The sequence below is a fragment of the Uncinocarpus reesii genome, genomic scaffold (genome assembly GCF_000003515.1).
Source record: "Uncinocarpus reesii 1704 scaffold_3 genomic scaffold, whole genome shotgun sequence".
Taxonomy (NCBI): Eukaryota; Fungi; Ascomycota; class Eurotiomycetes; order Onygenales; family Onygenaceae; genus Uncinocarpus; species Uncinocarpus reesii.
Genome location: NW_003052498.1, coordinates 226,883 through 245,302, shown reverse-complemented (window position 1 = coordinate 245,302; position 18,420 = coordinate 226,883). Strand labels below are relative to the sequence as shown.

Genomic DNA, 18,420 nt, shown 5'->3' with positions numbered 1-18,420 from the left:
CGGTCTCGAGAATGAAATCTCGCCGTCTTCTAGCTCCCCGTGTGATCTGTCGAGCTGCTGGTACACACTGACTCCTGCTCCTTTCCACTGCGCTTTGAACCCTCTGCGACTCCGTTGGGAAGCAAAGGAGCTCCGCTGCAGTTTAGTTGTATCCGAAGATTCTTACTGATGGCGGAAACTTTTAGGCTCGAGGCGCATTTCGTAACATCGAGGCCATGCTCCTCTCGGCTTAACGAATGGGTTAACCCCTTCCTCACGCGATCGAGCCCTCGCGAGTCGACATGGCTGTCTCTCTAAGCCCGACGTCCGTGTTCGTGACGATCCTCCTCCTCTACATATCCACCTTTGTATTCTTCGCCATAGTTCGATTCGCCACTGGGATCTCGATTCAGCGCATCGGTTATTTCTCTCTACGCCGCATTGCTTATTCTCCGAGAGAAGGGATTCACGTCAGTATTCGCGGCCTCGGGATATCCATACACTGGCCTACATTTGCGCAGCCAACTTATGTCAGTTTGCGAATCAAAGAACTCTCAGTAACTGTTGACCCGAAAGTCTTGCACGGCGGAGACAAAACCCAAACCATCCCAGCCGATGAAGGGCCCAATGCCAAGTTCCTGGACGATGGCGACTCCTCTGGAGAAAAATTCACTCGGCCCTCAAAGCAGCATCGGGACAACGGAGCTATAATCAATAAGACATGGAAAACCCTGACAAAAGCGAAAGATGTAATAAAACGGTTGCATAGAAGGATACATTTGTTGTCGTTGGTCGATGTTACAGCTACTGATACCACATTACGGATTCTCAAGGTTGGGGAAATCGGTGTTGGAAGTTTTGCGGTGGCTGTTGACACCAGACGAAATGTGATGGAACGTGGGAGATTATTCAGACACAAGAAGGACCCTTCCGGCGACCAGCTGCCAGCAGAATGGATGATCAATGTTAAAAATGTGCTTCTTGCGCTGGAGAGTCAGGAACCAGAAGAAATTGTGGACAATTTGGGCCTCAATATCCATGGCCTGCTCCACAAGGACGTGGAAGGTCTGAGGGACGTTTCAGTCTCAGTTAAAGTAGGAAGGCTACATGTCCCGTATGACAACCTACTCTCTTTATCAAGTCGGATATCAGGGGCACAAACGGCATCGCAACAGAATACATTCAACAGTGGGGACAAAGGTGTATCGTTTACTGATATCGTCGAAGAGTTGGATCACCCCGGGACCCACGAAGGGGCAGTTGTCGACACAGTGGCCGAATCTCGCCAGTTTCTAGGCTCTCTACTCCGTGGGATACAAGAAATTCAAGTTGCACTAAGTTTCTTCCGCGTTTCCCGTGTGGTACAGCGGCTCCCCGAAGCGAAAAAGCCTCAATTTCTGAACATTGTTACCCACGAGGTCGGCATTGATTTTCACCGAATGGACCCTAACGAACCAGCCCACCGTATGTACTTCCAAAAGAATGATATCGCGCATCAGGCTCTCGTAGCTGCGATATCGTCGTCTGTGTCGCTAGATGATAACACGAACGATCATGACAAAATTATGTACATCCCAATGGCCACCGCAACAGTCAAAACGACATTACCGGCCAAAACTGTCTCTCTTTCAGAAAGCCATGATGCGGCTGAACGCAACACAAATGTTCTTTTTGCCAATTTTGTTGTCACTTCGCCGTCTGTGGATTTGGAGCCTGGGAAGGTTGCTCAAATAATTGGCCTGCTGCAGCGGAGGAACGCAACTCGTCGGACGAAAAAGAAAAGCAAACACCTTTTGATCTCTCGTCTTCTACCCAAAGCAACAATCAAATTATCCATCCAGGAACCCGTACTTCGATTCGTGCTTCCAGCGTCGACGGCTTCCGAACAGCAAGATTATAACCTCCTCGTCTCCTCGATATCCTCCATATCATTGGACATTGAGTCCTCTCATTCGGCAGAAGAAGGAGTCCAATATTCCTTAGCCTCAGTTTATAGAGTTGCATCTCATGTGCTCTATTACCAGATGGCGTCAGGGGCCAAACATCACCTAATGTCTACCGAGTCCCTGGAGCTTAAAACTCATTTGAATGCAACGACAGAACTTTGTGTTGTGGCTTCCGGGAATTTGAATACTTTTTCCGTTCACCTTGTGAGCGGTGAGGTTACCCAAGGCGTTCATCAGGTAGTTGAACAGTTTCATGACCATGTTCAACCGACCAAATTACCGCCCTCCATGAATCCGAATTCTCCCAGTATCCTGAGGCGCCTTCCACCGTGGCTACTCCAATTTCAATTCGAAATATTAGGCCTCGCTGTCGAAGTTGCTGGAACAGATGATACAATTCAACCGGCAACCCGCGGTATTGTCTTGCAACTTGGTGGCTGCTCTGCCCATTACCAAGCACAAAAAGCAGAACCCAACAAAAGGGTTGCGCGTCGACGAACCCCAAGTCATTCTGCTATGTCAGATGATCCGACCTTCAGATTCGCATCTTCATCGCCCTCACGTAAGTCCTATACTGGCCCTGCAGATGGTAGACGCCTTGCAATCCATGTGCGAGGCCTTGAAGGCTTTGTCATAGAGTCTGCAGATTTCATGGAAACGGAGTCCTTTTTTGTCTATTCCACGGTTTGAGGTTGCCCTCAGCACTACGAGTGACCTGCAAGGGCCGACATTCCATATTACCTCTATTGTGCACGAAACCTTTCTAAAGCATTCACTTTATCGATATACGCCCTTCGGATCGCCTTTACCGTGATACAAAGATGCCTTTCCTTAAACAGTCACCTAAGAAGGGATCCTTCAATGGGGGTGGGAAGCAAAAGCTCCCAATCGTCACCTCCTAGCCCAGCCCTTCCTAAAGCTGAGCTAGTCACCCTTGACTTCAAGGCCCCTCTGATTGAAATTAAACTTGTAATGCCTATGGACCCTGCGATGATGGTGCAAATTTATGGTTTGGCTGCTGGCCGCCATAGATGGTCGCCTCCCTTCATACGTGCACATCTTGTCCGCCTTCATGCCGAAGCGCCAAAACTAAAAGGCGTATGGGCGCGGATCATCAGTGTAAAGAGCATGCGTGTTGGATTTAGAGAAAGTCGTTCTAAGCAGGCTGAGTCGATTACGGACGCCAAGGGGTACGACATATCCACTGATTTTATTCGTCTCGCTGTCCCGCATCATATGATCATGCATCGCATTTTCGATAATTTCGTGAATACCACCAAAGCTATTCAACAGCTAAATCATCGGTTCAAAACCAGAACAAATGAATATGTTCTAGAAAAGCACCCCGAAGGCCCAAAGCATGTCCCTAGGATTTCGTTGCGCAGTAAAGCACTTTTATTCGAATTGGAAGACGACGCCTTTGAATGGAAACTGTCGACCATATATCGACTGGGTTTATTGGAGCAGAAACAGCGCTTGACGCGCGATGAGGCACATCGGATGAAAGTCAAAAAGGTTGAAGCGTGCCAGCAGCGCATTGCAACTTCCCGGTTGCGTACTCATTCAGCACATCCAAGCTCTCAAAAGTCTCCGGCTTTATCTCGCAATAGTGGGGAAACCCAGCGAAGCAAAAGTGTCGATCGCCATGAACGTTCGCGTTCGACATCCAGGGGTAGACGTGCTAAGCGGAAAGTAAGATATGACCCTGACGCTATTACGAGCTTTTCGGATTGCTGTAAGGTTGCTTTGCATGACGCCTGGACCAGCTTACAGGAGCATAATGCGCATTCTTGGAGGACCAGAATTGATAGCTCCATACGTTTCCAAAATACAGCAATCAAGGAGATACGGGCCCTCTTCGCGGGCGCCGATGAGCCTCCAGAAGGGTTCCAGGACGATGAGACTATACTAGTGGTGCCTAATCGGCCCGGGTTACTTGCTGTCACTATAAGTGATGTGCACCTTGTTCTTGACAAACCTTCTTTCCCTTTGAGTTCTTACGCCGAATACATCCATAAAATTGGCAAAGGAATGCCTTTGGATACGAAATACTCCCTTTTAATTCCCATGAGTGTCCATTTAGATATGGGAGAAGCAAGGGCAAACCTTAGGGACTACCCTCTCGATTTAATACATATCCCTGCACTGCGTCCCGGCCAGCCGACTCGTCTACCATGTTGGTCGGTGCACGGAGACTTTGTAATTGCAGAAGAGTTTCGTGACTACGAATCGTCCCGACGCGTGATGGTCAATATCGTTCCACCAACTGTAACACCTGATGGGGTTTCTCATCCTGGGTTTTCAATCGACGTACGCCGAACCGTGTCGCCTGTCAAAACATATTCTGACCCCAAAATTGAGATCAATACAAACCTTCCGACTAGCATATCATGGGGAATGTCCTATCAACCTGTCATCCAAGATATGATGAAGATAATCGAAGGGTTCACTAAACCGGAGATTGACCCGTCTGAACGTGTTGGGTTTTGGGATAAAATAAGGCTTAGCTTCCATTCCAGAATTAACGTGATGTGGAAAGGGGACGGAGATGTTCACCTCCGACTCAAAGGTAAGTGCAGTTTCAGATCAGGGTTTGTTAACCGGCTAACTGTCTTGCTAGGTTCTCGTGACCCTTACGTGGTTACAGGCTTTGGTGCTGGGTTTGTTATGTGCTGGCGTAAAGATGTGCAATGGGAGATACACACGCGAGATGACCCCAAGGAGTTTATGACCGTTACAAGCGGAGAGTATGTGCTTGCAGTTCCCGACTATAGCCACCATGCGCGACATTCCTACGAGTTGCCCATGTCAGACAGCGGGAGCCTATCGTCTAAAAGCAGTATGAGGCACGACCCTACATTTAAGAAGGTTGTAATGAAACTCTCGGGCAACGTGAGATGGCTTGCAGGTTTGGTCTTCGAGCGAACCGTTCACGGCACGGAAGAGCGTTCGTTCGAGTTTAGGCCCCATTATGACGTCGTCCTAAAGAATCCGAAGTATCTCAGCGGAGAGAAACGAAAGGTATTTGTTCAATCAATAATTTCCAGGCGAAGAGATTTTAATTCAAGCCTGGTTAGGACTACGATGCATATCGCGGTTTTCGCAGCAATCATATCCATCTTTCGGTTGCTGTCGTGGCGCCTGTTTCGCGAGTTTGGTCGGTAACAAATCGTGAACCGTCCACGAGCTACAATACCGTTCACCTAAGCCCTAGATTCTTTACTCACTTTTTCAACTGGTGGTCCTTGTTCTCAGGAGTAATGTCCTTGCCTGTTCGCCAGGGGCCTCTGTGGCCGGGTCTAACAAAGACTAGCAAGAAGTTCAGTCGTCATCTTGGAACGGTCAAATATAACCTATTCCTTTCTCCTTTATTCATCTCCCACATTTACAAACACAAAGAGGCCGAAGATTACAACAAAACTACCGTTTTTGCCACAGGGATCAAAGCTCGACTCGATAGCTTCATGCTTGATCTCCACCAGCGCCGAGAACAGGTCAAAACGCAGGTGAAGGGACGATTGAAGCAAACGAAGGCGAGCACGATGAGGATCAATCGTGCGCAGCTTGATTTCATATCCGCAGATTTCCGAGCTGTGTCAGCTAGTATTGGTGGCACCAATCCTGAAGATATTCAACGGGCCAGAGACGATATCATATCGACATTCCAAGAACCTGTCGCACCTGCTGACCTTTCTCGCTTTACTATTCCTGACCATGACTTAAACTGGGTTGATATGGACGACTTCGTTGAACTTGACTGGATATTACCCTCGGAGTCGAATCCTAAGACCCAGATACTTCCTCTTGCATATTCTCCGCGCTTTTCGTATCTCAGACAGACAGATCATCATGAAGTTGGACCCGATGAGACAGGGTATAGTCATTTTGGTGATGAGCCTACACACTACTGCGTCATGACCCAGGAAAACGATCCACGAACAGTTCAAATAGATCTGATTAAAGAACGTCTTCATGTGCTTGATGCGCAAATCGACTCTCATGCACGCTTGGTTGGCGAACACGAACTTCAACTTGTCCGTGAAGGAACGGTGGATGAAGCCAGTCGCAGTCAATACGAGTTGTTCCTCAAACAAGGCGAATCACTTCGTACGCGGAGGGAGTTCCTCCAGGAAGGACTTCTGCGACTTACACAACAGATTTCGACAACCACAGGCGTCAGTGAATCAGATAGCAAATGCCCCTCGCCTGACTCTTCTTCCGAAACGCAGAAATCAGGGGACGACGTGGGTGCTCAAATGCACTACGCTTCTCCAGACGAAGACTTCATCAGCGATTTCAATAATCGGTTTATTATCCACAACATCCAGCTGAAGTGGAATAACTCTTTGCGGAATATAGTTCTACGGTATATCCACCAGAACAGTCAACGTCGTGGCTTTGTCTACTACATGTCTCGCAGAGCCGTCAAGTTCATCTTGGACATTGTCGAAGAGCAGGGCAAATCCAAATTTCGGCATATGGACAGTCGACGCCAGTCATTTCATCATGCACCTAACTCAAATGAAGAGGATCAGGATGATGAAGGGACAGTAGAGGCCCGGATCGAGCAGCTCCTCAACGATGCCAACCGTTTTGTAAATGCGGAAGACACAGGTTACCACAGCGACAAGCAAGAACAAGCAGAAGAGCAGGACGACATTGCCCCAGAGTTTACCGCACAGAACAGCTATCACCTCCGACTTATAGCCCCGCAAATTCAGCTACAAAGCGAGAAGAATAAAAAATCCGTCGCACTTGTAACTGCTAAAGGCATGCAATTAAAAGTGATCTCGATTAGAGATAAACGACGAGAGTCTGATGACGTTAGTGGCCTCGTGCAGCGCCGATTCACGCTAGACATGGACAGTGCTCAATTTTTTGTTGCAACCCAAAAAACGTTTTCAAGTCATGCCCATATATACTGTGGAAACAGATATGGCAACGCTCCGGGGGCAACGTGGCCTCCATGGGTATCGTTGGAGTCTATGTTTGAATTCGATCGCGATCCATCCGGGCTGTCTCGAATCATTCAGAAAACATCCGCTAGTCTTCGCTACGACAAGTATAACGCTTTACGTCTAAAATACAACGAAAAGGTTGCGAAGGAAGACCGCGGACCGGTCTGCGATGCAATTGCCAACGAGAACAGGATCGATCAGATCTCGGTAGATTTCCCTCAGGTCAGGGCAATCTGCGATTCTGCTCAATATTATTCAATGTATGTCATTGTACTAGATCTTCTTCTTTACAGTGAGCCGCTAGAGCAAGTCCGAAACGAACGATTAGAAAAAATAATGTTAGCCTCGGACTTCAGCGACCTTAGGGGTGCTCCTGAGATGGTCAATAAACTTCAGCAGCGGATTCGCCATCTCGAAGATATCAAAAATCTTTTCCAAATCCAATCAAAATACCTAGATACCCAGGGATGGAAAGATAGAATGGCCTTGGAAAAGGACCTGGCCACTTGTGAGGATGAGCTATTTTTCATCATGAAGGCAATTACCACTTCGCAACGGAAAAATGAGGAGCGTACAAAGCACCATTCCAGCGGTCTTCTAAGGTGGACGTTGTCCGCATCCGAAATTGTATGGCATTTGATGAGAGAGCATGGGGAGCCGCTTGTTGAGTTTCAGCTGAGGAACGCCGCGTACGAGAGAACAGATAACATTGATGGGTCAAATCACAACGCGATTGAAGTCCAACGAATCTACGGCCTAAACCTCCTCCCTAGCGCATTGTATCCCCAGATGATCGTCCCATATTTAGATGAACAACGCCAAAATCCGCAAACGGAAGAGGATATGATGCTTCAAGTTAAATGGTACATGTTAGAGGCCATTGGTGGCATTCCGGTATTAGATGACTTTGAAGTGACGCTATTCCCGCTGAAAATTCAATTGGAACGAGAGCTAGGCCAAAAGCTGTTTGAATACATATTTCCAGGAGTTGGGTCAAATGCTTTTGAAAGTGGAGGTTTCTCGCCGTTTATGATCAAACGATTTAATCCACAGGAAGATGAGGAGGAGAGTGACGGCAACCCTGAAGTTCACACACCAGGTGCAAGCACTAGCAGTGGCTCCGTCGACGATTCCCAGATGTCATACCCAGGCAGTATTGAGTCGAGATTGAAACCCACACTTTCCTTGCAAGACAACCATCGATCGAAATCTCCGGGTCGAAGACCAAAGATAGCGGGTTTCACACCTATAAATAAGGACTCTGCAAAAAGTAAAGCCGGAAGCCCTGGAGATCGATCTCGGTCTGCCACCCGAACTCCACCTCCGAGTCGTCTTCCAGTAAAGAAGAACTCTGTCGATAGTCTAAAGCTGCTTGGCAGATCTCAAACGGACAGGTCGTTGGCGTCACAATCTACCATATCCGCGACTGATGAAAAAGGCAAGAAATTCGCGATATCCCGATCATCAACAAAGGCATTTGGCAAAGCCGAGAATCCCACGGATGATGTTTCATACATGATGTCAAGGGCGTCCAATTACATGATCTTATCTCATGTAAAAATCAACGATGTTGTCCTTTGTTTGAGTTATAAAGGGAAAGGCGAGCGCAACATTGAGGATGTGCATGACTTTGTATTTCGGTTGCCAATACTCGAATATCGAAACAAAACTTGGTCCAATCTCGATCTTGCGCTGCGCCTTAAGAAGGACGCCATTAAAGCTCTCATCTCGCATGCCCCCGCAATTCTCGGTAACAAGTTCTCCCATAATCGTCCAAGTAAACAACAGCAAAGACGACTGCGAGAACTTGCCACTGCGAAGCAGGTTTTCACGTCAGACAGCGTTTCCAATATGTACCCTTCAGATGGCTCAAATAGCATCGTCAGCCGCAGCTCAACCGAGCAATCCGAATCACCGCGTCGGTCATTTCACTCTCATGTTTCACCTTTCTCTGGTGCAAGATCTACAATGTCTAGTTTGAACTCGGCTGGTCCCTCTACGGGTCTTGCGCTTGATTCTCATTCTGCCAGGAGTCTCAACATGGATGCTCGCGAGGACGTAAGTTCTACATTATGAACGTGCTTGGTGTGGATAAACCGTGGCTGACGTCGTCCTAGTCTCGAAGCTTCCTGCAAAATGAGTTCAGCCGTCCCGCAACCGCACAAAGTCAAGATAGAGAGCAACTGGATAAAAAATCAGTCAAGTGCGCTAGTAGCCACCTCCACCCCTAACTCGACGTGCTGCTGACCATTGTCTAGAACCCGGCCGCGGAAAAGGTCCCTTACTCAGCTGCGTCGTAAATTCTTAGGCGGGCTCGACTAGACCTAATTCGCGTCACCTCCCTCGCTTCAATTTTCAAGCTCGCGTTTCCGCTTCAATCCGTCTGTAAATACCCCTGATATCCGTATGCAAAGGAAAAGTTGGCTCGATTGGTCCCTGATATAAAGGGAACTGCTTGTATTGCGTTTTCTTTTTTTTTCTTTTGCTTGCCTTTTCCCAAATATCTGTATTTCCTACCTGCGCATTTGCCAACTGTACGCAAAAAAAAAAAAAAAATCCCGTACAGCGCCTGCAGAGCATTTCTATAGACCGTTGGCTGGTTTGGCTTTCTTGGTTTGGACTGGGCTGCATCCTGGCGTTAGGGAAGCGAGCATACATACCTAAAGCATTGTGGTCGTTTTGATCCCCTTGGTGTTTGGGCTTGCCACTGGTGTTGCTTGTTATCAGTTTTTAGATTAATTTTTCGTTGTATCACAGATGGTTGTATATAATGAGTTGCCAGGTTGCTTGCATATAAGGTTGTAAATAGGCTAGTATATATAAGCCCAGATCAGACTTGCGACGCTATCAGTGCAAATTCACTTTGGAAGCAAGGAAATAGGATATCTAGTTAACTAAAAAAAAACACACAAAGATGAAGAGTTCAAAGGTAATACCGCCACGCCATGCCCACATTTTTCTTTAGCCGTAGATCGCCTGAAGATGCATATATCGTATTATACAATTTGATAAAAAAGGACGTGTTTAACCCTCCTGCTTGTATTCCGGATTTGTCACGCCGGCGGTTGAGGTATTCGCGATCTCCGTATCAGCATTTCCGCCCCCTTCAAGGTCCAAACGCCTGGCGCCCGGTTTATGAAAGGGAAGCATGGATGCCAGCCTTCCAGAAACGGAAACAAATCTCGTAAGAGGCGTGGGTTCATGGATGTCGTCGGTGAATGGCTCACCGCCGTGGGTATTGCCTTTGGCCCAGGCAGCCTTTTCACGCCGCAGGTCCGCTTGGACCCATGGGATGGTGATGATGGTCCAAAGACCGGCCCATACGAATGGAAGTGTCCATCCGAGCTAGAGAAATGGTCAGTTTGTCTCTTGTGCGAGTGGCCAGAAAGGCAAAGACATACGGTATAGGCAACGTCTCGAGGAGTGGTGAAGATTAGGATCGTGATGATGGTGGCCCAGACGATGGAGCCCCCGCCCCAGAAACAGTTCATTTCAAATAGCATTTGTCGAAAGTATGGGCTGGCTAGGTATCGATCGCGGAGCGCACGTCGGTACTTTTGGCCGCCACCACCGTCCACGGCAACGATATCTTCTATTAAAACGTAAAGGGCGGTGGGCATGACATGGCCTTTTGGCGTGGAAGATATCCGGAACGGAGCTTGATACCCTCGTGCACGGAGGAAATCAAGGGTGAGGTGAACGATGCCGAAGTAGTACATGAACGTGGGGAGGGGCATGGCAAGAAGACGAACTGAGAACTTTCAGCATCCGCAACGGGCGTATGTGGGAGAAGTCCCTACTTACTGTATGGTTCTTCCTGTACGGTTCCGCTGGACAATACCGGTTAATGACTATGATTAATGCCTTGTGATCACAGGGAAGATTCAACATACATGATCAACTCAACTCCAAGGATGACCCATACCAAAGTGAAATTGATCTGAAAGAAGTCGAGCTACAAAATCTTAGTGACTTCAAGCCGCTTGATAGAACGGGAGATGCATACCCATGACCGTCGGGCATTCAATGGCCGGCAGACGGAGTCCTTTTTGAACAGTATCCAAAATCGGTAAAAGTATTCTCCAATCGAAACACCCCCCAGTGCGGCTGTACTGATGGTAAACACTATTGCGGAGCGGACCGATTAGCCCAAGAACATCAGACGGGGGAGGGGCTGCGCGAGGCATCACGCACCCAAGTTATGCGACAGATCCGTCAAGTACCACAAGGTGAAATATAGAATCAACGGCTGTGCGAGCGTGTCGATGACAAACAACGTCCAGAAGAGGGCAATTGATCTCTTGCGGTCCCTAAGGGAGTATGGTAACTCTGGTAGAACGGGCGCGGGAGGTACCGTGGGATTGGCATCCATTGGATCGAGGGGATGATGGTAGGTAGCTAACGAGGTCTTATGGAGGTTTGGTTCTCATGCTAATCGAGCTGAGAACAGCATGAATGGGGCTATGTGTTGACTCTGGAGGAGACGAAACGAATGGAGCTCAATGGACGATGGGCGTGGAGTTGTTGAAGAATGTTGGGCTAGATGCAGGCAAACTGGCAGGCTATTGTCGCGGGTGACCAACATCTTGAATCTATAATAACTGTTCTGGGGTGGCAAAGAAGACAAGATCCAACGGGTGTCCAGGAGTCGCGATGGGTTTGATATCATGCTGGCTTCGGGTGTTGATCGCCCACTCGGCATGATGTCATTCTTCACCTGGTGTCTTAGGGCCAGGTGGAATCGCGAATCAGCCACAGGTCCCGGTTTGGCCCGTGGACGATGAACTACGTACTCTGCCCGACATTGTGGGCCTCGGGAGGGATGCCACTGACCGAATAGCACTCTGAGAGTATGTAATAGCTGGCCATCCAACCTTCTCTACCCAATTATGCACTCGGTATGTTGAAATCGCCGCAGCGGCTGATGATGTCATAGTGCGGGCCGGATCTACTAAAGTCCGTCTCCGTCTTACATAAGCACACCAAACCTCAGTCGCAAGTTCGAATCGGGACAATGCCATCAACGTCGACAGTTTCGGCTTTATGGCAACACACATTCAGCTCGTCCCTCTTGATCCTCGACGCTCTGGCTAAACTGGGAAAGGATGTGGCATTATGGTAAAAAGTTTCAGAGCTATAATCGAGTCGGTTCTGGAAGAGATCGCTCTGTGTGGCGACAGAGGTGAGTCTCATCCTGCATGTTCATGCAGCTGGCGAAGCTATCGATCTTACCCCTGAAGCCCTGGCCTATAGAGTTTGGTTACCCGACTCCTTCATGTTTGTCGATATGCATAGAAGGCTTCGGGCTCCTGTTCCCTTACAAATCGGTGCTCACAGAATCGCCACGGAATTTGGGCTGACAAAGAGCTACAGGTGCATCGCCAGCTGAAGTGCTGGGCTTTATTGATGCCATTTATGCGTTACCAGATGCCCAAGATGTGCGTCAGACAGAACCACAGCGTCTGCCAAAGGTTGACCATCGGCTCAAATGCAAACTGTGGGAATGGTTGACCAAGCACCCCGAGGTTTCCGTCGGCAAAAACTCTGAAGGGAACAGCTTATCGCTTGATGAAGCCCTCGTAAGGGATCCGCAGCCAGCTGCCCCTGCTTCAGAGATCGACCCCGCTCTCGTTGCAGCGGAAGAATCTGGGTTGAACGAAGCCGTGGGGGATGCCCTCCGGGTGTTTGTCTCAGAAGAACGGGCGTGGCGCGCGATTACCGGCCATAAGCCAGATACGTCTCGGGTGTTTCCCTCGGAACTTGCTCTTCTCTCCATCATTGCGTCTCATAAGGCGAGGGGAATAGTCCAAAGCGACCTTGTCAAGCTCAGTGGCCAGGACAAGCGCTCTGTACCCAAGCGTACCGATTCACTACAGCGGAAAGGCTACATTGAAAAGAAGGCTATTCAATATAAAGGGGCTAGAACCAGCTTATGCATTCTCCGCAAGTACGCAGTCTCCGCACCTGCTGAAATCTTTCAAACGGTGCGCCCTGAGAGTGAGCGCGTTGGCAACCCCCGTGAAGACCTCATGATCGATTTTAGTGCCTTGCTAGACAAACTGCTTCAATGCCTAAGAGAACAGAATGTGATCGAGAGAAACGATCTGAAGAAAAAGCTAGGGATGACAGTTCTTTGGCGGTCGAAGATTTTACGGAGAGCTATCCGAAAACTAGAAGCCATTGGTTGTGTCAGACGTGTTCATGCCGTTTCACAGTACTCGGAGGTTACTCTGTCCGCCCACCCGTGTGTCATGCTTATCCGAGAACCTACCGAAAAAGATATACAGCTTTTCCATGACGATAGTTCCGCCGTCATTGCATCTTTGCAACAGGGTGATGTTGGCAACCTAGACGATGCCGAAGAGCAGGATGAAGATGAAGATATGGAAGATATGTTGACAACTGGCCCCCTTCAATCGACCGAAGTTAAAGGTGGTATTGTGCAAGACGTTGGCCGCATCATACCGGGATGGACCCCAGATCAAAGTTTGCCCAATTTTATCTTCAATCTCGTAGATGGAGCTGGGCCAAGGGGAATGAACAATCTGGTAGGTTGTTGTACCTTGTTCTAACAGATGTTTGTATATGCTGAGTGTTACTGTAGGAAATTGCGGCAAAGTCTCTCGGTAACTTTTTCAGACGTCCTGTTGAATCACTTTTATCTCGCCTTGTGGATTCATGGCAGTATACGCAACCTCTCCACCTCCGACACCTAGCTCTTATACGGGATACTGCTCTGCGGAGTACGACCTTCTATTTTGTTCAGTACTCGTTTCGAAATTTTGCGGCGCTCGTAAACGATGGTCAAGCGTCATGGGAGGCCGTAGGAACCGCGGTCAAGAAAAATGCAGGTCGGCCGCCTCCTATTGATGCGAAGGCTGAGGTAGATAAATATGGCTTTGTCATTGAAAAATGCCCGTCGAATCTGTTACGGCAAGGCAATGCTACCCTCCAAGAATGCCTAGAGTGCGCCCGACCTAGCAACTACGCCACTACATCCCTTGATCCCGTGGTTGTATATCTTCGCGATGGCACCTTTGGTATGTAACTCTGGGGCAGAACTAGTATAATAAATATCTAATGGCCGGGATTTGCAGGTATCCGCCTTGGAAAACAAATTCGGACGCAGGCAACTCCAGGGTCCACTATTGATGTTGGTGTGGCTGCCCTGGCAGAGACTGGAGATAAAATTGAACGAGCAACAAAGAGGACTGCATCTGATGCTGGGCTTCTCCAAGAGCTTGAAGCCACTGCTGAATCACCTCTGGCTGCTGCGCGTACAGCGAAACGAAAGAAGAAAATGGAGGATCTTGAAGCAATGTCAGAACTCGACCGGTTGACGGCCCAGGGATACGACAAGAGCTGGACGGTGTATAGTGCTCTAACACTTGAGAGGCCATGTCCTGGGCTTTATTTGACCCCAATCGGTAAGAGAAGGGCAGTTGGGATGAGACAAGGCCGCCCAAGGAAAAGTCGGATCGCGATTTTCAAGTTCCCGCGGTTGAAAGAATTTGACTGGTTCATCAATGAGACACCGGCTGGACATTCCGAAGCGCGTGATGGCATGGCAGTGCCTGTTGCTGAAAATAGATCTATATCTGAAGCTGGAGAGTTCCCCGCTCCAGTCACAAGGAGAGCTTTAAGAAAATCTTCTATTGCAGCCGAGCCGCTCAATCAAGAGGTCTCTGAGAGTGAAGTTAGTGATACCGTTAGCCCGGCGGACACCAGTCAAGCTGAAGAAGTGGTTGTAACGACTACACGTGTTTCTAAGAAGAGAAAACGGGCTGAAGACGAGGGCACTATCACAGAAGAGCCGAATAAAATTGTGGGAGCGTTGGGAGGACGGCGGAGAGGCAAACCACCACAACGTGAGGATTCCGGGATACCCCCTGAGGTTCCTGTTGGTCATGACGCTCCAACTACCTCCGTCATAGAGGGACCACTGCGTATGCCCAAGGTTGGCGCTGGTCCACAATCACAACAGAATCAAATCCACGACGTAAGAATGGATCAGGAACAGTCGGTTAATATGAGTAGTATTACCCGCATTCACAGTGAAAGCATGCCTGAAAATGCGCTCCTGGGATCCCATTCCCATCAACCAAACAAGGACGCCATAGCCATGGAGCCGGAACTTACCCCCGTAAGAACAATCGACATGATACCCTCCGATGGCACTAATGCGCCGAATCAAAGAGAAGGGATAGAGCCATGCGAGTCAATAGATGAGGACGGAATTTCAAGGGTGGAAAGGAGTCCGCCAGCTGATACCGCCGGCCAAGGTCGCGGCGCATCTGTTTCCCAGACGCCTGTAGACCTCAAATCAGTTTCTGTCACTCCCAGTACTTCGCCGACCAAATTTAAAAGCAAGGCTAAAAGAGCATCAACGAAAAGAGACATTAGAGGAGGCTCAATTGCATTCCAGCGAAGGAAGATTGTCATGGATATAATTGAACAGTGCGGAGGCGCTCATCCCATGGGCACCGAACTGTGGTATCCTTTCACTACGGCTTGGCTCAAAACGAGAACTGAAAAGCCGGACATGCGAACTATCAGAAGCGCTGTTAGTGCTCTAATCGATGCTGGAACGCTTCGACAGCATACCTTTAGCGGGAAAAACTCCAAAGGGCTCATGGTGACGAAGACCATCATTGCTAAACCTGAAATAGATCCCACAGATCCTATCATCCGGAATCTACAAGGCGCACTTTTGAAAACGGACCCTCAGCTCTACCTGCATCCGAATGTAACCGTTGATCCGACATTGAAGAAGTCTCACAAGGGCCTCTCTGGCCATGACTTGAAGCTGCCAGAAGTTGAGGACGAGGTTCGAGTCACTTTGAACTACATTCCAGCCAGGTTCCGTCCACGGCCACCAAAACCGCGACGTCGTTTTCGATTTGTTCAGGATCGGCGCTTACTGAGGGCTGCGCGTCGAGATTTTGGAGCAGGAGAATGGCAGAAAAGGGTTCGACTACTCAAAGGCCTCCACCATCGCCCGTCTGCAAGTCCGTTTTTGGACTCTCTTTCTATCCCTGCGCCACATTCGTCAGAAACCGCCCATTTACCAGTTCTAAGACCATGGCCTCCCAACATGTATCTCGATTTGCTTTTTGGTGAGAAATGGAAACCAACGTTACTCGTGATGCTCATGTCTCCTCCTCAGACGTTTAACGCGGCCACTGGGACCTTTGGGACCGGGGTCTGCTATATGACAAAAAAGAAGCGCGCTTATAAACCAAAACCGGAACTACCAAAGATAACCTCTTTACCAGACAGTTTGGATAATATACTGTCTATGTCAGGGAAACGCGTCATGGATATTTACAACATTTTGGATCCGATCTCAATGATATTTTTCTCGCACGTGGATATTGTTAGGGAATGGGAATTGAGACATGAATTCCCTGACGCTCCGCTGGGCGAAGAGTTAAAATATGTCAATCATACAATACCAGGTCCATTTGAGAGTGCCCCGCTAGAAGGTCCGATAGTCTTTGTTGACCGGCCCCGAGCTCGGCCACTGAAGCCAGCAGAGCGGCGTTTGACTCGACAGGCAACGGCTCGCGGCGTTCGCGCCTACACATACAGGCGACTATTTTTAAATGCACTACCCAGGCAGGATAGGGCTGACCAGACCTTTGTTCTAGTGCCGCAAAGAGCAGGCGCTGCAGGTGGTCGACGTCTTGAGCAGTTCCAGGAGCCCATCAAGCCGTTGCAAGAAGCGGCAAAACCGATGGAGCGGGTATCCAAACGCGGCCGGCCCTCGAAGGAATTCCCTGAGATAGACCTTCGGAAGCTTATGATGGCTATTGTGGTGTTACGTGTCCTGGCTGGAGGATTAGAAGCGAGGTTGACCGATTGGTCCCTGGTTGCTTCTATTTTCCCAGGATACGATGCAAAATCCATTCATGACTGTGGGAAATCCATATTGTCGAGACACAGGCTCCAGATTATCAAAATGCAACGAGATTTTCAAGAGCGTTTTATCGAGGCTTATGAACTTGATCTTTTACCCAGGATTGACTATAACAATCTAGAAGGGTATGATTGGGGTGCAGTGGTCGACTGGGCTGAGCAAGAACTCGAAAAGCCTAGCCTTAGGAAGGTTCCCAGCCTCCCAGCAACCCATGAGCAGTTCTCAAGCATTTTTGATGTTAGAAAGGAACCGGCGGTCGGTATCGATGAACTCTACCAGTATAATGTGCAACCTACACTTCCACGGAAACGGACTCTATATGCTACTATCCCCTTCGCAGTGCCTGTCGTCCATAAACGCCCACAAACCGTGATGCCGTTGAATGAAACCAAAAGAGCAGAAGCAATACGACGCCTCGACCTTGCGAAGACCTGGGTACGTGCCAACATAGTTACCGCCGAGGAATCGTACAAACCTACTGAAGCTCGGCAAATCCTCGAGCGATTCGGTGAGGAGCTCATCGGAGACGCAATACAATCTCTGATCACGGAACGGGTTATCTCCATGGGTAATCGTGGAAGGATCACACCAGGCCGGAACTTCGATGTTACCGAGAACTTCTTGAATGCGTTTGGCCGAAAGCGGGCAACCGAATCGACACAAGTAATGCGCGCAATCCATTTCAAACTGAACGTTTTGGACCCGGCGATCCAAGCGGAAGGTAAATATCAAGTAGCCTACGAGGCGGAGGACGGAGATATCATCGTCCTGTTGAACATGCTTTCGGAAGGACGAGTTACGTTATGGCCCATGAACCCGCCGCAGAACAAGTTCGGCCTCACGGAGAGAGGCTATCTCACCCGGTTGATGGATAAGTCGAAGTTGTTTTTCGACATGGAGATTCGCCCAGTCCCGGGGCAGTACGTGCATGGAAATCCGCTGACTGATAAAATCCAGGCAACACCAGTGCCTCACACGGATCTAAGCAAGGATGGATTCGGTGCCGGGTCCGTTCTTCCCAAGCTACCGCTCTGGATTGATGTGCATGGAGGATTTGTTAGGCTGCTATGGGAGCTTGCTGTCGCGGCCATTTTGGGACTGCTGGCCGCTCGGCCAGGAGCTGGGGTCGAAGTCATCAAACGGACCATGCAGCCCTATCTTGGGGGATGGGAGATAGAGTTAATCTTGCAATGGCTGGTTACTGTGGATGCTATTGAGACAGTGGGAGGAAACGAGGGCGATGGAGTGAATAGTCCAGCAGGTTGGATAGTAAAAGAGTGGTGGTATCTTGCACTTGGTTGAACGTTGCTTATTTTGTAAAATATTCTGCAGCTAGCTTTCACTACTGTTTTGCAATATCCCATCAATACTTCCAGCTTGAATGCATGCCCAATGCTGCGAACCTGAAAGATAACTTAAAGTCATCACACCTCCCCAGAGTATTATTCACTTCACCAACATTCATTCCATCAATTAGGCGCGTCATTCCTCATACTGATATTAAAGTGAAGGCAACGCTCAATACAAATGACGTTAATGTGACTTGTAAGCCAGTCATCGCTTCATGTGACCACCTGGAGCTGGCTATAAAATCCTCAACCTGCCGCTCTTTCTTCCT

At 48.9% G+C, this 18,420-nt stretch overlaps 3 protein-coding genes across 3 annotated transcripts; 2 read left to right on the top strand and 1 right to left on the bottom strand.

Moving 5' to 3' along the window:
• Positions 1-281: 281 nt before the first annotated feature.
• On the top strand, positions 282-9,183 carry UREG_04819 (uncharacterized protein; the record flags this gene model as incomplete). The annotated part of the gene is made up of 6 exons (XM_002584084.1): positions 282-2,487; positions 2,695-4,494; positions 4,546-4,946; positions 5,003-7,143; positions 7,177-8,941; positions 9,142-9,183. The coding sequence occupies 6 exons, from the start codon at positions 282-284 to the stop codon at positions 9,181-9,183; spliced, it is 8,355 nt and encodes a 2,784-aa protein (XP_002584130.1).
• A 724-nt stretch (positions 9,184-9,907) lies between these two features.
• On the bottom strand, positions 9,908-11,255 carry UREG_04818 (uncharacterized protein; the record flags this gene model as incomplete). The annotated part of the gene is made up of 6 exons (XM_002584083.1): positions 9,908-10,228; positions 10,285-10,634; positions 10,688-10,713; positions 10,777-10,838; positions 10,890-11,008; positions 11,078-11,255. The coding sequence occupies 6 exons, from the start codon at positions 11,253-11,255 to the stop codon at positions 9,908-9,910; spliced, it is 1,056 nt and encodes a 351-aa protein (XP_002584129.1).
• A 743-nt stretch (positions 11,256-11,998) lies between these two features.
• Positions 11,999-18,104, top strand: UREG_04817 (uncharacterized protein; the record flags this gene model as incomplete). Its single annotated transcript, XM_002584082.1, has 4 exons — positions 11,999-12,065; positions 12,257-13,431; positions 13,488-13,923; positions 13,981-18,104. 4 exons carry the CDS (start codon positions 11,999-12,001, stop codon positions 18,102-18,104), a joined length of 5,802 nt encoding a protein of 1,933 aa, XP_002584128.1.
• Positions 18,105-18,420: the final 316 nt, after the last annotated feature.